Below are 15,918 nucleotides of genomic sequence, written 5' to 3'. Positions count from 1 at the left end.
TGCAATGACCCAAAACTGCAAGGAAAAAAGAAGCAACGTGCACAGCACTTCAGAGCTCTCGTAGACTGTACTGGCATAAGGATATACATGCAGATTTGGGCAACAAACTGCACAATAAACTGCACCAAATCTGCAAAACCCCTCAGTGTGCACACAGCCTATATATCCGAAAGAAACACCCCTTCACAAGCACGTGTTTCCAGTACGTGTGGCATCCATATTTTTCACAGATAACTGCTGTTCTCATTATAACCTGGGGTGAACTTCACATTTTCGGGTTTTCACACAATCCTTGTGTCCATGTGAATCACATTGATGGAGACGTCCATTTTTTTTTTTTTATAACAGCATGGATGACCAGGTCCAATACAAGTCTATAGGTCCATGAAAAATACATACAGCGCAGATACTATCCATGTGCTGTACGTGTTTAACATTGCAAAGTATAGGAGAAGCTTTGGAATATCTTGATTTCTTTAGCCATACTGGAAAAATAGAATGACGGATGGAAAACACTGACGACACCGGTACTGGTGTTTAACGTACATGTGTTATATGCATGTGTGAAGGTGGCCTAAAACCGCTGCTGCTCATATACCAATTTACACAGCCTGACTTTCAAGACCTGTAGCTTGCCATCCATTTTTTATCAGTTCTTCCTTTTCATCAGCATTGTTCCTTGCTTATTATGAAAGTCTGCAATTTGACCAACAGAATCGCAGAAGTAGAGATAATCTGACGCAACCTCCAGTAATCCAAATAGTCTACGCTTCTGCTAGAGAAGGACTGAACTTGTCAGCAAGAGGCATAGTAGACTGGAGACGCCTAGTGGCCGCCACCTTCACGCGACTCGTTAATCATTGCATTGGCCATCAGTCAGCTTTCTTTTTCATTTGACTTAAGGCCCATTTACACACAACGATATCGCTAAGGCTGCTTTCACACTACGCTTTTTTAACATGCGTCCTGAACGTTTTAACGCAAAAACAGATCCAGTGCAAATGTGTTTTCATTTCAATGCATTTGCAATGGACTCGCGTCAACCTGCCTTTGCGTGCGTTATAGTGAGGATCCAGCAACTTGCAGTTTTTTAACTTTTTTCAAAAACGCTACTTGTAGCGTTTTTGAGCTGCGTCCAAATACTGCAAATTGTTGGATCCTGACTAAACATGTGAACGCTGGCATGCTGATAGACAGGATCCTGCTTGCTCTACTGAGCATGTCCAGATACTAGCCTGGCGTGATCAGTCCCTCTCTCCCCCTCTCCACCCTCTCCCCTCTCCCCCTCTCCCCCTCTCCCCCTCTCCCCCTCCCCCCCTCTCCCACTCCGCCCCTCCCCCCCTCCCCCCCTCACCCTCCCCCTCTCCCCCTCCCTCTCTCCCCCTCCCTCTCTCCCCCTCCCTCTCTCCCCCTCCCTCTCTCCCCCTCCCTCTCTCCCCCTCCCTCTCTCCCCCCTCCCTCTCTCCCCCTCCCTCTCTCCCCCTCCCTCTCTCCCCCTCCCTCTCTCCCCCTCCCTCTCTCCCCCTCCCTCTCTCCCCCTCCCCCTCTCCCCCTCCCCCTCTCCCCCTCCCCCTCTCCCCCTCCCCCTCTCCCCCTCCCCCTCTCCCCCTCCCCCTCTCACCCTCCCCCTCTCACCCTCCCCCTCTCACCCTCCCTCTCTCCCCCTCCCTCTCTCCCCCTCCCTCTCTCCCCCTCCCTCTCTCCCCCTCCCTCTCTCCCCCTCCCTCTCTCCCCCTCCCTCTCTCCCCCTCCCTCTCTCCCCCTCCCTCTCTCCCCCTCCCTCTCTCCCCCTCCCTCTCTCCCCCTCCCTCTCTCCCTCCCCCTCTCACCCTCCCCCTCTCACCCTCCCCCTCTCACCCTCCACCTCTCACCCTCCACCTCTCACCCGCCACCTCTCACCCTCCACCTCTCACCTCTCTCCCCCGCCTGAGAGCGGCGGACGCTCGTAACCAAGGTAAATATCGGATATCCAAGCAAAGCACTTCACTTAGTTACCCGATGTTTACCTTGGTTACCAACGTCGGCAGCTGTGAGATGCCGGCTCCCAGTCTATCACGTTCAGTTCCCCTCACTCCCGATCACATGACTTCAATGCCCGCCCATAAACATCAAGTGACAGGATCCTGCAAAATAACACATGCGTTTGCATGCGTTTTTCTTTGTAAAAACAGGATCCACTTAACAGCAAAAAAACATTCATGACGCATGTTAAAAAACGTAGTGTGAAAGCAGCCTAATGAGATATTGTCGGAGTCACGGTGTTGGTGACGCACATCTGGCCTCGTTAGTGATGTCGTTGTGTGTGACACCTTTTTGCGATCAGTAACTATAGCAAAAAAGGTGTCAAATCGTTCGTCGTGTACACGTCATTCATTTTTAAAAAATAGTTCCTCGTTTGGAACTCAGGTTGTTTGTCGTTCCTGCGGCAGCACACATCGCTATGTGTGACACCGCAGGAACGAGGAACAACATCGTACCTGCAGCCGCCGACAATGAGGAAGGAAGGAGGTGGGCGGGATGTTCCAGCCGCTCATCTCCGCCCATCCGCTTCTATTGGACGGCCGCTTAGTGACGCCGAACGAACCTCCCCCTTAAAGGAGAGATTGTTTGGCGGCCACAGCGACATCGGTGAACAGGTAATTGCATGTGACGCTGCCGTAGCTATATTGTTTGCTACGGCAGCGATCACCCCGTGACGCACCACCGTCGTGGGCGGGTGCTATCGCTAGCGACATGTTGCGTGTAAAGCCCGCTTTAGGTTTAAATTGCATTTTACTGTGTAGTTCTCTGCTTATTCGGAAGTGGAGTCCGGTGAGCAGCACTAATCAGTGATGGACAGCTTTATGTGCATGCAGTGACAGCCGTCAATCACTGATTAGAACCTCCCACTGGACTTCTACACCCAAACTGAGCAAAGATTTAGAGCAATAAACTGAAAGATTACTCAGTCTTTTCCCAGAAATCTATACATCAATCTGCTCTGGTGTGCGTGATCTATTACTTTGCACACTGCATTTACAAGATGATGGCTTTCTCTTTAAAGGCCTGGGGGTTGTATTCCTTTATTTCAGTTGTGTTCTGCATTTTTTCCATTAAGTCAGGGAGGGAAAACCTGGCATAACTCAAAAGGCCACCAATAAGGTACTGTATGTGTACTGGTCACCACAATGTGGGACGCTCGTAAGTAAATTGTTCTGTCGACATATCCTGGAGGAAATTTTCTGGTGACATCTAGACCCGACAAGACTAATAAAACATAAATGCAGGCCTATGAAAGAATGTCATGTCAAAATAGTGTACAGCAATAGAAGATATCTGGAGACATGGCAGCCCAGTGGAATTGTCCAGCATTGTTTATCACATTACAGCAGCCTGCCGCTCTTGGGATATCATTTTGATTGATTCTAGAAGCTTTTATTATCTATGTTTAGCAGGTCCTTTTCCAGCTCTTTTTCTCAATTACATTATGTGGAGACGTTATATCTTAACCTATCCTCTACAGTTTGACCTGCAAGAGCCTGTGAAATACCTTACTGAGGAATTTCCAAGGAATCCGAGATTCTGCAGTGATAACGCGACTTGTTGAGATTTGCTCTTCACTGTGTTACTATTGCATTGTATGTGATGTCAACTACTTTTTGAACTATAGAAGCAATATATTTCGCATTGGCTACCAGCAGATACACAAGAAGCCAATTGTACAAGAAAATTGGGGTTCAAATATTGATAAAACCACCAATTTTTGCAGTCAGGGACCTTACATAATCTACATATAGGTGTATTTCAATTTTCTAGGTTACGCCATGACTTATTAATTGGTAGATGTCTAACCAATACTTTACAGCTGGATTCACACTTCTGTGTATCGCAATCTGAGAATGGACCACGAAAGGCGGCTGGAGCTGGATCATTGCGTTCAGTACACCACAAAATGCCTAACGTGACCTAACATGAAGAAGGCCCAGCGCTGATTTAGTGTTGTACTCTTTTTCACCATTTTTCCCTGGAGCAAGGTGATGCCTTGAGTGGTGGGTATGTCAGATACTGTGAGGTAAGCAACTTCCAGGAACTGTCGGCGGAGTGGGCCTCAAAGAAATGACGCCCAGAGTCTGGGTGTGCGCAAATTGACCTATCTGCTCAATGACAAGCCGAGATCTAATCTGCGCATGCGCCCCCTCCGGGCACCATTTCCTCAAGCCGTTGCTTGATGATTAGTGGGCCGGAGGCGGCGCATGCGCAGATGAGATCTTGAGCCAAAAGCTCCATTGGCGCACACGCCGCCTCTGGGTGCCATTATTTGAACTCCGCACCGCCGAAATTTTCAGGATGCCTTACCGCCCCCCCACACCACATCCCGCCACACAGGCCCCAGCACAGCACCTGCCTCCTGCGACCCCTCTTCACCCCCCTCCACCCTCTTCCGGTAAGGTGCATTCGGATTATAAGACGTACCCCTCATTTTCCTCCCAATGTTTTGTTAATATACCCCTCACATTTTTGTAAATATTTTACTATATCTTTTCATGGGACAACACTGCAAATATGACACTGATGCAATGAAAATCTGTCAGTGTCCAGCTTGTATTGTGCGCACACTGCGTTTTTTTTCGCATTCTTTCGGGTGCGGTTTTGATCCCCAAACTGCATACATTTCATTCCCCAGAAAAGTCTGAGATTTCATTTTTGCTGTTCGCACGTTGCAGTTTTGTTTTTTTTTGGCTGCATCTTTGTGTTGACCACAAAAATGCAGCATGTCAATTCAGCAGGGGATTGATCCCTGGTATCTGGCCAGATACCAGGGATCAGAATATGGTGCAAAGGGGTAGGAAGAAGCACTTCATACTCAGCGATCATTGGGGCGGCTGTCACACTGCTCCTGCTGCCTCTCATTCTTCTTCCCGGGATGCTCCGCTCATACATATTCACTGCTTCTCCCACCCACCAGCTACTGTGACTGGTTGCAGTCAGATGAGCCCCCAGCCTGAGTGACAGCATTTCTGAGACTTCTAATCACTGCTGGTGGGAGAGTCTATATTATATACTAAAATAAGTAAATTTGTCAAACCCCCCCCCCATATTATTATACCAGCACAGGTAAAGCCCGATAGCTGGGGCTGGTATTCTCAGATTGGGGAATACCCATGGTTATTGGGTGCTCCCCAGCCAAAAACTATCAGCCAGCAGCCGCCCTGAATTGCCATATCCATTAAATGCAACAGTCCTAGCACTTTACCCAGCTCTTCCCAATTGGCCTGGTGTTGTGGCAATCAGGGTACTGAGGGAGTTAATGGCAGCCCATAGCAGCCACTAAGTCCTAGATTATTCATGGAAGGCGTCTATAAGAGACCCCATCACTAATCTGTAAGTGAAAGTAAATAAACACAAACATCGAAAAAATCCTTTATTTGAAATAAAAGACAAAAATGCACTCTCTTTCACCACTTTATTAACCCCCCAAACACCCCTCCAGGTCCGACGAAATCCACACAAGGTCCCTCGAGGCTTCCACTACTGATATATCTGAAGCTCACAGCGAGCGCCATAGAACATAATAGCCCACTGTGAGCTCCATGCAACAACTAAAGTGAGCCGTACGGTCAGTGGTGATGTCACTCAGGTTACCCGCAACCACAGCTGGAGTCCTCACCTGTGACAGCAAATCACCCAAGTGCTGACGATGAAAACTGAATAGTCGCGGGACCTTGTGTTTATTACGTCAGACCTTCAGGGGTGTTTTTGGAGTTTATAAAATGGTGAAAGTGGGTGATTTTTGTTTTTTTGACTTTTATTCCAAATAAAGGATTTTTTTTTCAGTGTTTGTGTTTACTTTCACTTCTAGATAAGTAATTAGGATTTTCATAAATACCTCTAGGGCTTATAGGCAAGCTGTGGCCTTTTATTAACCCCTTATTACTCTGATTGCCATCGCACCAGGGCAATCTGGAAGCGCCAGGTAAAGGGCTGGCATTGTCGCAGGCTTCTATTTTTAGGCTGGAGGGACGCCCAATAAGCATGGGTCTTTATCAAGGCTGGGTATCAAAATTGGGGGGAACCTCACTTCATTTTTCTTTAACTATTTATTTAAATATTTAAAATTTTTTAAAAAAAGCCGCATTTGGTTCCTCTTATGTTAATGTACAGTCAAGATTAGCGCACGGCTAGGGGCTGCAACCTATAGCCGTATGCTTTATCTGTGCTGGGTATCATAATATGGGGGGACACTACGCCTAATATTCTATCTATTTATTTTTATAATACGATACTCATATAGCGTCTGAGATTGTAAGTGCATATGCATGAAGGCTAATGCGTGGTTGTGGGAGCAGTTACAGCTGCGTCAGTGACTAGGAAAGTACAGTGAGCACGCTGCTATCCCCCTGTCCTGTCTACTACAATTTTTAATCGGCGTATTCTTGTCCCTATAGACTTATATGAGGACCGGTCTCCGGCCAGATAATAGAGATCAATTCTGGGCCAGAACAGGATTTTTTTTTTTTTTTAATCCATTTGGGTCTGCCAGTCCCATTTATCTGCGAGTCCGCCCATTACTAATCCTGATGACTTGTCCTTAGTTCATTATTGCTTATTTTTTCCTATTTCATGTTAAGCAAGGACAGATGGACTGTTCATTGGAGTGAACCAGCAATCATGAAAACATTTCCTTGAAGCTTCTATCTTTAAGTAGCATGAGACCAAAAGGAAAAAAACCATTGTTGTCAGAGTCATGAAATGAATTCAGTTTAGCAACATTTCCGATCTGCCTGGTTAAATAACAACTGACAGTTTGATATTGCCAGGACGCAGTACTGCTGATTGATAGTGCTGTTCAGCGCGGTGTGCCTGGGCTGTGTAGGTGTATTCACTGCACAGTAATTCTCATTTACAGTCTTCAGAATCTGGCCCGAGCTGCTTTATTTACCCGGGAGCACCCGCCTGCCTTGGTCATTTATAGCCTAAATGAATCTTGAAAATGAGAGGACAAAGCCCCAATATTTATCAAAAGTATTTTAACTAATTCTACATTAAATATCTGCTAATTTATTGCCTTATGTTGTGACAAATTTGATTGCCTTTGCCCCATTTGATCAATGTCACCAGATACATTGCTGTCCTTACGGTGAAGATTGGTAGATGTGCGCTAAATGCTGGCCAACCAACAATCCATTCCCGCTTTTACCACCGGATGTGCACAATTCACATTGCTGGAAATTCTGGCAGCCAAAAAGATGCACACATACATGGATAAATATGGGACATCTGTATTCCATTTCTCACTTGTGTTGGTGCAGTTCTCAGCCGTCCTCCTGTGTCCGTAGGCTTCGGTAACACTATGTTTAGAGGTGGTATTTATGGCGCACAACTAGCACATGGCAGGGTATATTTTCCTCTTAATTAAGAGGAGCGTTTGATTTATGTAAAACCCCGCTTTTGGGAAGACCTAACTTAATGGAGGGGGTTTATATTTAGCACACTCATCTGTGAGCCAAAGCAGAGAGCAGCTACAAAGAGTGTCTTTCTCTCTCAAAAGCGTCCAGGATTCCCATACATAACATGGAAACCCTTTGATTTGCATTGGGAACTATGTGCTCCTTTATTTCTCCTGTGGCTGCATAAGACACTTGCTGCCAGGCTCAAACAGAAATGACAGCTGATTTCTACACATATATTTAACTTGAAAAATTCTGTAATTTTCCCACACTCAGAACACCACGCCAAAGTTATTTTTTTTTTATTTCACCACCAGAGTAAAATTTAACTAATCATATACACTTGCCAGCCGCAGTCTTCTTATGTTCCTGGCACTGCTCCTGTTTTCTTTTGCTGTCTGTAAGTCTATGAAGACCAGAGCGAGGCTCTCATAGATTCACAATTAGAGACCGTAACCATTAGCTGTGACTTTCAGTTAGTCAGAAGCTGCTGTCACAAGATGGCGAAACAGGACCAGAGCTGCAGCGGGAAGAGCAGAAGACTGTGGCTAGTAATTTATATTACTTTGGGCAAGGAACATGCATTAGAGAAAAATCTCTGGCAGTGAAATAAAAACAGCGCCAGAGTGATGCTTTAAATGATTGATTTAAAGGGAACCTGTCAGGTGCAATATGCACCCAGAGCCGCGAGCAGTTGTGGGTGCATATTGCTAATCCCTGCCTAACCGTCCCTGTATCTAGTAACCTACATAGAGGTCTTTAGAAAAAGTATTTCTAAAGATCTTATATCATATGCTAATGAGCGAGGGGACTAGTCCCTAGGACGTTATATCCGCCGACTAGTCTGCCCTCTAATCATGTTAGTACACCCACAGGGGCGTACTAACATGCTAGTCAATGCAGCGTCACCAGCAGTGAATGGTGAGCCGAATGTCCCAGCATTTCCAGTCATGCGCAGCAGACCTCTCTGAAGCCGGGACGCGTACTCCCGACTTCATACTACGCATATAACGCCCTTGGGACTAGTCCCCGCGCTCATTAGCATAAGATAAAAGATCTTTAGAAATGCTTTTTCTATAGATCCCTTTATCTATGCTAGTGTATACAGGGACGGTTAGGCAGAGATTAGCAATATACACCCAGAACTGCTCGTGGTTCTCAGTGCATATTGCACCTGACAGGTACCCTTTAAATAAAATAACAATTTTAGAACTGTTCCTATAACTTCCCCATTGTACAATTCTGTTCTTCCTCGTAGACCTATATATTTAAATTGACAACGGGTGTGTCAATTTAAGACACATCTTTTTGCAAAGGGGAATAGTAACACCATGATGGCAATTTGTTCATAAAATTCTAAAAGGAATTACAGCATTGTAACACCAGACTTCGGTGTCTGTTTGCTAAACTGCACTAAAAAGCGAAATTTAGATTCTGCTTTGGGCAGCAAGAATACAATTTTTTCTTTATACCCATAAATACCTATAGTACCAGTCAAACGTTTGGACACACCAGTTCATGCAATTGTATTCCTTTAATAATAATTAATAATAATAATCATCATCTTTAATAATGTATATTTTGATATAGCGTTAACATATTCCGCAGCGCTTTACATATGTCAGCAACACTGTCCCCACAATCTAAATTCCCTTTCTGTATGTCTTTGGAGTGTGGGAGGAAACCCACGCAAAGACAGGGAGAACATACAAACTCCTTGCAGATTTTTTCCTTGGTGGGATTTAAACCCAGGTTCCCAGCGCTGCAAGACTGCAGTGCTAACCACTGAGCCACCGTGCATATGTACGCTATAGATTGCACACTACAGCTTGATACAGAAGATACCAAAACCATAAAGGAAATGAAGAGTAAATAAACACAATTAAAACTAACAAGATAGAATAAACCTTAGTACCCCCATTGACTCTGTCAGGTTTACGCACCTTTCGTATTCTCCTTTCGTATTCTGTCAAGCAGATTTAATCAGTCCAGTCACATGTAGTGGCTTTCCATCAGTTTTGAAGGCATTCTAAAGGTACCGTCAAAGTAAGCGACGCTCCAGCGATCCCACCAGCGATGTGACCTGGCAGGGATCGCTGAAGCGTCGCTACATGGTCGCTGGTGAGCTGTCAAACAGGCAGATTTCTACAGCGATCATAGATCAGCCACCAGCGACCCGTGTAACGACGCTGTGCTTTGTAACCATGGTACACATCGGTTTACTAAGCAAAGCTCTATGCTTATAGTTACCCGATTTGTACCTTGGCTACGTGTGCAGGGAGCCGGCTTCTAGAAGCTCTGGACGCTGGTAACCAAGTTAAATATCAGGTAACCAAGCAAAGCCTTTGCTTGGTTACCCGATGTGTACCTTGGTTACCAGCATCCGCAGAAGATGGCTCCCTGCACATTCAGATCGTTGCTCTCTCGCTGTCAAACACAGCGATATGTGCTTCATAGCGGGAGAGCAACGACCGAAAAATGGTCCAGGACATTCAGCAACGACCGGAGATCTCACAGCAGGGGCCAGGTCGTTGCTGGATGTCACACAGTGACATCGCTAGCAAGATCACTGTTGCGTCACAAAAAACGTGACTCAGCAGCGATGTCGCTAGCGATGTTGCTTAGCGAGACGTGGCCTTAAGGAGCGCTGAGCACTCGTTGGCTGCTCTGCCTTCACTTTGCAGGCCGAGTCATCCCCAACCATCTCAATTGTGTTGACGTTGGCTGATTGTGGAGGCCATGACATCTGATACAGCACTCCATTTTTCTATCTTAGTCACATAGTCCTTACATACTATAGAGGTGTGTTTTAGGTCACTGTACTATTGCAAGACAAATGATAGTCCACCTGGTTTTTATTTAGTGGGACCGTCATGTTACAGAATGGTATGGCTGCCATGCCAGGTAAGTGTGCCTTGAATTTAAAATAAATTAGTAACTGCAAAGCACCAGCTAAACCACCACACCTTTTTTATTCTTCACTGTGGCCACCACAAATGTAGAAATTGTCTGTTTTCCTTTTTTGCAACTTAAAAAGACAATACAGTTGCTACCAAAAATCTCACATTTGACTGACAAGATCACCTTACACATTTAACTAATTTAGTGTCTACTAATCTTTACCCAAACAACTTTCTTCTTGTATGAGGTCCTTATTAGTGGCACCTTTACAGTAATTGGGCCATAAAGACCTTCTTATGCTACTTTATGTATATCATTTATAAGGATTGGTATCTGAGATACTGTTAGTTACTGTTGCATTTTCTCAGGCTGGTAACTCTGCTGAACTTATCCTTTGCAGCACATCTCATCTTTGGTATTCCTTTACAGGAGCATTACTGATGAGAGCCAGTTTGTTCACAGGGATTCATGCTTTTTATAACTGCAGTTAAGGAGACGTTGAAGGTTCAAGTAATTTTACGGATTCACTGACCTTCGTCTCTTAAAGTAATGAAGGACTGTCCTTTCTCTGTACATAGTTGAGTGGTTTTTGCCATATTCTGGCTTAAAACAATTGTGAGATAGAGCTTAGCAGTGTATGGAAAAGTGTACCAATACCGCCTCTGTGAAACCTGATATTCGCAAACACTTTCTAAAGACCGATTATTCCACAAATGAACTCTTCATAAGGCATGCCTGTTCATTGGAAGCCATTCCAGGTGACTACCTGATGAAGCTGCTTGAAAGTAAAAGGGGTTTGTCATAATAAATTGAGGGTACTTTGAGCAATATAAAGAGTAACACACATTTTGATTTAGACAAATTTGTGGACAATATCTGAAAAAAAAAAAGACCTTTTGTCTACATAGAAAAGTCTTACATGGTCAGTATGGAAACATAGAGGGTGTGAATATTACCATTGACTTTCACTACTATGCGTGTGTACATGTGTCTGTTACATGTGAAAATGTACGTCACGTACAGGAAACATGGACGTGTGAAGGAGGTGTTAAACAGTGTATGGAGCTGTGGTGTCCTGCTCAGTACACTATTTACATCGGGTGGAGGTGATAACTAATTGGTGAGAGTGTTAAGGGTGCTTTACCCGCTGCGACATCGCTAGTGATCTCGTTAGCGATGCATCTGCGATCTGGCATGTTACAATCTGCCGAGATCACACACAGGTCGTTTTATAGCGCCGGTCACATGTGCGATCTCGGCAGATCGCATCTGCGATCTGGCATGCCACATCGCTAACGAGATTGCTAGCGATGTCACAGCGTGTAAAGCACCCTTAAGATCTTTGAGTTCAGCTCATGAAAACTGGGAACAAAAACAAGTGTTGAGTTTCTATTTTTGTTTTATATACATCACTATACCATACATTATACATTCCTGGAACGCTGCTATGAATCGCTCTATTACAGCATACATTATACAGACACACAATACATTCCACATTTTACATTAATAACTATTGGTGTCGTCAGGGGGGAACATGGTAGGCCGTCCACCTCCTTACGATGGGTCACCAATATAAGATTGTGGAGGTTCGACACCTAACACTCACCAATTAGTAATCACCCCCACCCGATGTAAATAGTGTACTGAGCAGGACCCCACAGCTCCATAAACTGTTTAACCTCTCCTTCACACGTCCGTGTTTCCTGTACGTGACGTACATTTTCACATGTAACAGACACATGTACACATGCATAGTAGTGAAAGTCAATGGTGATCTTCACACCCTCCATGTTTTCATACTGACCATGTGTTCATGTGATCCATATGGAGACATGTGCGTTTTTAACCAGCAGCATGGACTCAGACCCATACTAGTCAATGGTTCTTGTTAGAAGTCTGTATGTGGCCGTAGAACCTGCTGGGTGCAATGACTTTCTGGAACTATCACACAATGCAGCTGATAAAGTAGGACATTTCCTCTCAATAGTCTTATTTTGTAGCTTAATAGTCCTTAGTCCTATAAAACGCCAAGAAAAGGCAGAATGATGTGTTAGAGGTTTGTGCTTCTGGGATCCGATATTTATTGTGAAATTCTGTCCATTGAACTCTTCACCTTTCCGAGTTCCTTTATCTGTTGTACCTGAGATAAACGGCTGTAGGTCTGATGCAATGTGAGTCTTATCAGAAGAGGCAAAACCAAAGTCCTTTACAAGAAATCCGGCGTATGCCACCTTGTGCCATTCAGTATCAAGTGCTAGATCTGGCCAGCATATGAAGAACAATCTTGCCGAGATTAATTTGTCTTCATTTTACTACTTTAAAGCTGCGTTCACATTTTGCAGCCATGGTTCATTTATTTTACTCACTTCTATAGCACTATTTTTTCCACACCGCTTTACAGAAGTGATCATCACTGTGAACCCAATGGGGACAATCTTAATTCCCTATCTTGTATGTGTTTGGAGTGTGGGAGGAAGCCGATGTACCCAGAGGAAACCCATGCAAACACTGGGGAACAGAGAAGCTCCTTGCAGATTGTGGTCTTTGGTGGAACCCAGGACCCCAGTGCTGCAAAACTGCAGTGCTAACCACTGAGCCACCATGGTCTGTTCTGTACAGCGGTTTGAGTTAAAACCACACGAGTAGCATCTACCACTGCAGATAATCCGCAGCGCTATGATCTTATAGTTACATACCCTCAGTCTTCAAGAGTGTGCAGCCATTATTACTCCAATCCATTAACAATGAATGGTAATAACCAAACTGCAGAAACTCACATGCCTAAGGAGTGTTCTGCCTCATTGCAGCCATTTCATGAGACTGTACTTTCAGTATAGCCCTGGTCTTATAATAGTATCAGACTAAAACCTTATTTAGTTCTTTTATCAAGATTTCCATATCTGTAACCTATTCCATAAATTTGACTGCTAAGATAGTACTGTAGATTCAAGGAGCAATGACTCTTATGTGAGCCACCCATCCGAGTATTGGAGGTCTCTGTGTGACGCTGGCTTTCTGCTATTATTCTAATGCTGGTTTATCACTACTTTACTCCAATGACCTTACAATTGCACGTACTGGTAGTTTTCCAACAGTAAGGGTACCGTCACACTTTAGTGACGCTCTAGCGATCCCACCAGCGATCTGACTTGGTCAGGATCGCTGGTGCGTCGCTACATGGTCGCTGGTGAGCTGTCAATCAGGCAGATCTCACCAGTGACCAGCCCCCAGCCAGCAGCGACGCGTGGAAGCGATGCTGCGCTTGGTAACTAAGGTAAATATCGGGTAACCAAGCGCTTGGTTACCTAATATTTACCTTGGTTACCAGCACACACCGCTTAGCGCTGGCTCCCTGCACTCCTAGCCAGAGTACACATCGGGTTAATAAGCAAACCGCTTTGCTTATTTACCCGATGTGTAGTCCGGCTACTTGTGCAGGGAGCAGGGAGCCGGCACTGGCAGCCCGAGAGCGGCGGACGCTTGTAACCAAGGTAAATGGGTAACCAAGCAAAGGGCATCGCTTGGTTATCCGATATTTACCTTGGTTACAGCTTACCGCAGGCTGCCAGAAGCCGGCTCCCTGCACATTCAAATCGTTGCTATCTCGCTGTCAAACACAGAGATGTGTGCTTCACAGCGGGAGAGCAACATCCAAAAAATGAACCAGCACTGTGTGTAACGAGCAGCGATCTCACAGCAGGGGCCAGATCGCTGCTCAGTGTCGCACACAGCGAGATCACTAATGAGGTCACTGCTGCGTGACAAAAACCGTGACTCAGCCGCGATCTCGCTATATGAGAAGTACCCCTTAGGATCTGGTCACCTCACGTCTATAAGCTCTGGTTCTCCTCCCATATACTTTAGATATCTATAGCACAGTTACCGTATCTTGCCTGACTCTCACATATGCTTTGCTGAGCGCTCCTGTCTTCTTTATCAGTGAGCCACTGCCTGACCTCTCTGCTGGCGGCTTACGTCCTATTGAACAAAAGGCTTGTGAGTCCAATACCGGAGACGCCTGTTCCTTGTTTCACCCAATATCATCAGTCTGTGTAGAGTCGGGGGTCCTCATACAGACTTTTGACTGCACCCTTCAGTGTCTGCAGGTTCTGCGAAAGTCTGTCTATGGAGACTTTTAGGCTATGTGCCCACGTTGCGTTCTGTCCCTGCAGAAATTTTTTGCAGCAATTTGAACAGCACACGTGCGCTTCAAATCGCTGCAGAAACAGTCCGTAATGAAAAGCCGATTTCATGCGCTCTGGATGCAGCCTCTCCCATAGACAGAGCGGGACCTGCATCCAAAGCGCATGAAAGAAGTGACATGTTGCTTTTTAGAACGCAGCGCTTTGGCAATAGCTGAAGCACTGCGTTCTAATACGCAACGTGGGCATGGATTAGGCACAATCTTCATAGATTGTGCTGGGGACGCAGGACGCATGCAGTTACGCTTCGGTGCAGAACGCAGCGTAGTTGCATGAAAATACGCTACGTGGGCACATAGCCTAAGATCTATACATCTCAAATATTCCCTGATGTATGTCACTGTATAGCAAACAAGGACAAAGTGTATCCAATCTCTACATCAGCATATGTACCGGGAAATTTCCTGCTGCATACATGAAATTGCGTGTGAATAAAGTGACTCTTCACAGCCCTCCTAGCTTATCAGTAGTAGCGATTTGAAATTATATACTATATAAGAATTTACGGTTAATGTAAAAATACCATGTTCATCTATATTTTGTTTCTTTTCTAGTTCGACTTCACGACAGCATATCAGAAGAAGGCTACCATTACTTAGTCTTTGACTTGTAAGTAAGCGATTTTAAGTTTATGCATTATTTTACACCAGTGTTTCCATAATGTGATAACAATCTAATCACCAACAGCATTGTTGCAGAAAATGATATTGTAGAATATGTGGCATAACTGTGCACCCAAGCCTACATGACTCCTTTATACCGAGCTGTACAAGCTCCACCAGTCTCCTATATTTCTTCCTAGGAGCATACAGCATCTGGTGTATGCTTTAAAGGGAACCATCCAGCAGGATTTTCATATATAAAGTAAAGCCAGTGCTATACTGGAGCTAGGATGCTGAATCTACGCATATCTTTTGTTCTGAGATTGAATATTTTATTTCAGAAATATATACAAGTAAAGTTTCAGCAATGCACTGTGATTGACAGGTGCTTCAGAGAGACACACCGCATGATTGGAAGTGCAAAAGCTGTCCTTCTGATAATGCGCAGGGCGCCTCTCTAAAGCCGGGACGCATACAGTGCACCCGCCTTCAGAAGCATAATGACGCTGCTGAAATGAGCCGCGCACATGCACAAGATTACCAGAGGCTGGAGATGATGTCAGCTCGTGAAACAGGAAAGTAATAATGGGAAGATGGCCAACTAGTCTGGGAAATAACACCCCATCAAGTAGTCAAAGGCCCAAGTAGCATAGGAAAAGTGGGGGTTATAATTTTTTTTTTTTTTCTTTTTTCAAATATTGAGATAAGTGAATTATATTATACAGGGATGGTTGTGTTTAAAAACCTATACATCTTGGCTGACAACTAAAGGTATGTATAGAA

At 44.9% G+C, this 15,918-nt stretch overlaps 1 protein-coding gene across 13 annotated transcripts in view; it reads left to right on the top strand.

Annotated features, from left to right (window-relative positions):
- The window catches only part of CAMK2D (calcium/calmodulin dependent protein kinase II delta), a 288,538-nt gene that overhangs the window by 118,565 nt on the left and 154,055 nt on the right, over positions 1–15,918 (top strand). For all 13 annotated transcript variants that reach the window (XM_075349962.1, XM_075349947.1, XM_075349930.1 and 10 more), the window contains exon 4: positions 15,088–15,142. In XM_075349962.1, the coding sequence (XP_075206077.1) occupies positions 15,088–15,142 (55 nt within the window). The remainder of the gene's footprint in view (positions 1–15,087; positions 15,143–15,918) is intronic.

This window comes from Anomaloglossus baeobatrachus, chromosome 1 (assembly GCF_048569485.1).
Source record: "Anomaloglossus baeobatrachus isolate aAnoBae1 chromosome 1, aAnoBae1.hap1, whole genome shotgun sequence".
In the NCBI taxonomy this organism is placed as follows: Eukaryota; Metazoa; Chordata; class Amphibia; order Anura; family Aromobatidae; genus Anomaloglossus; species Anomaloglossus baeobatrachus.
Note: the sequence above shows the minus strand (reverse complement) of the source record. Positions and strands in the feature narration are given on the sequence as shown.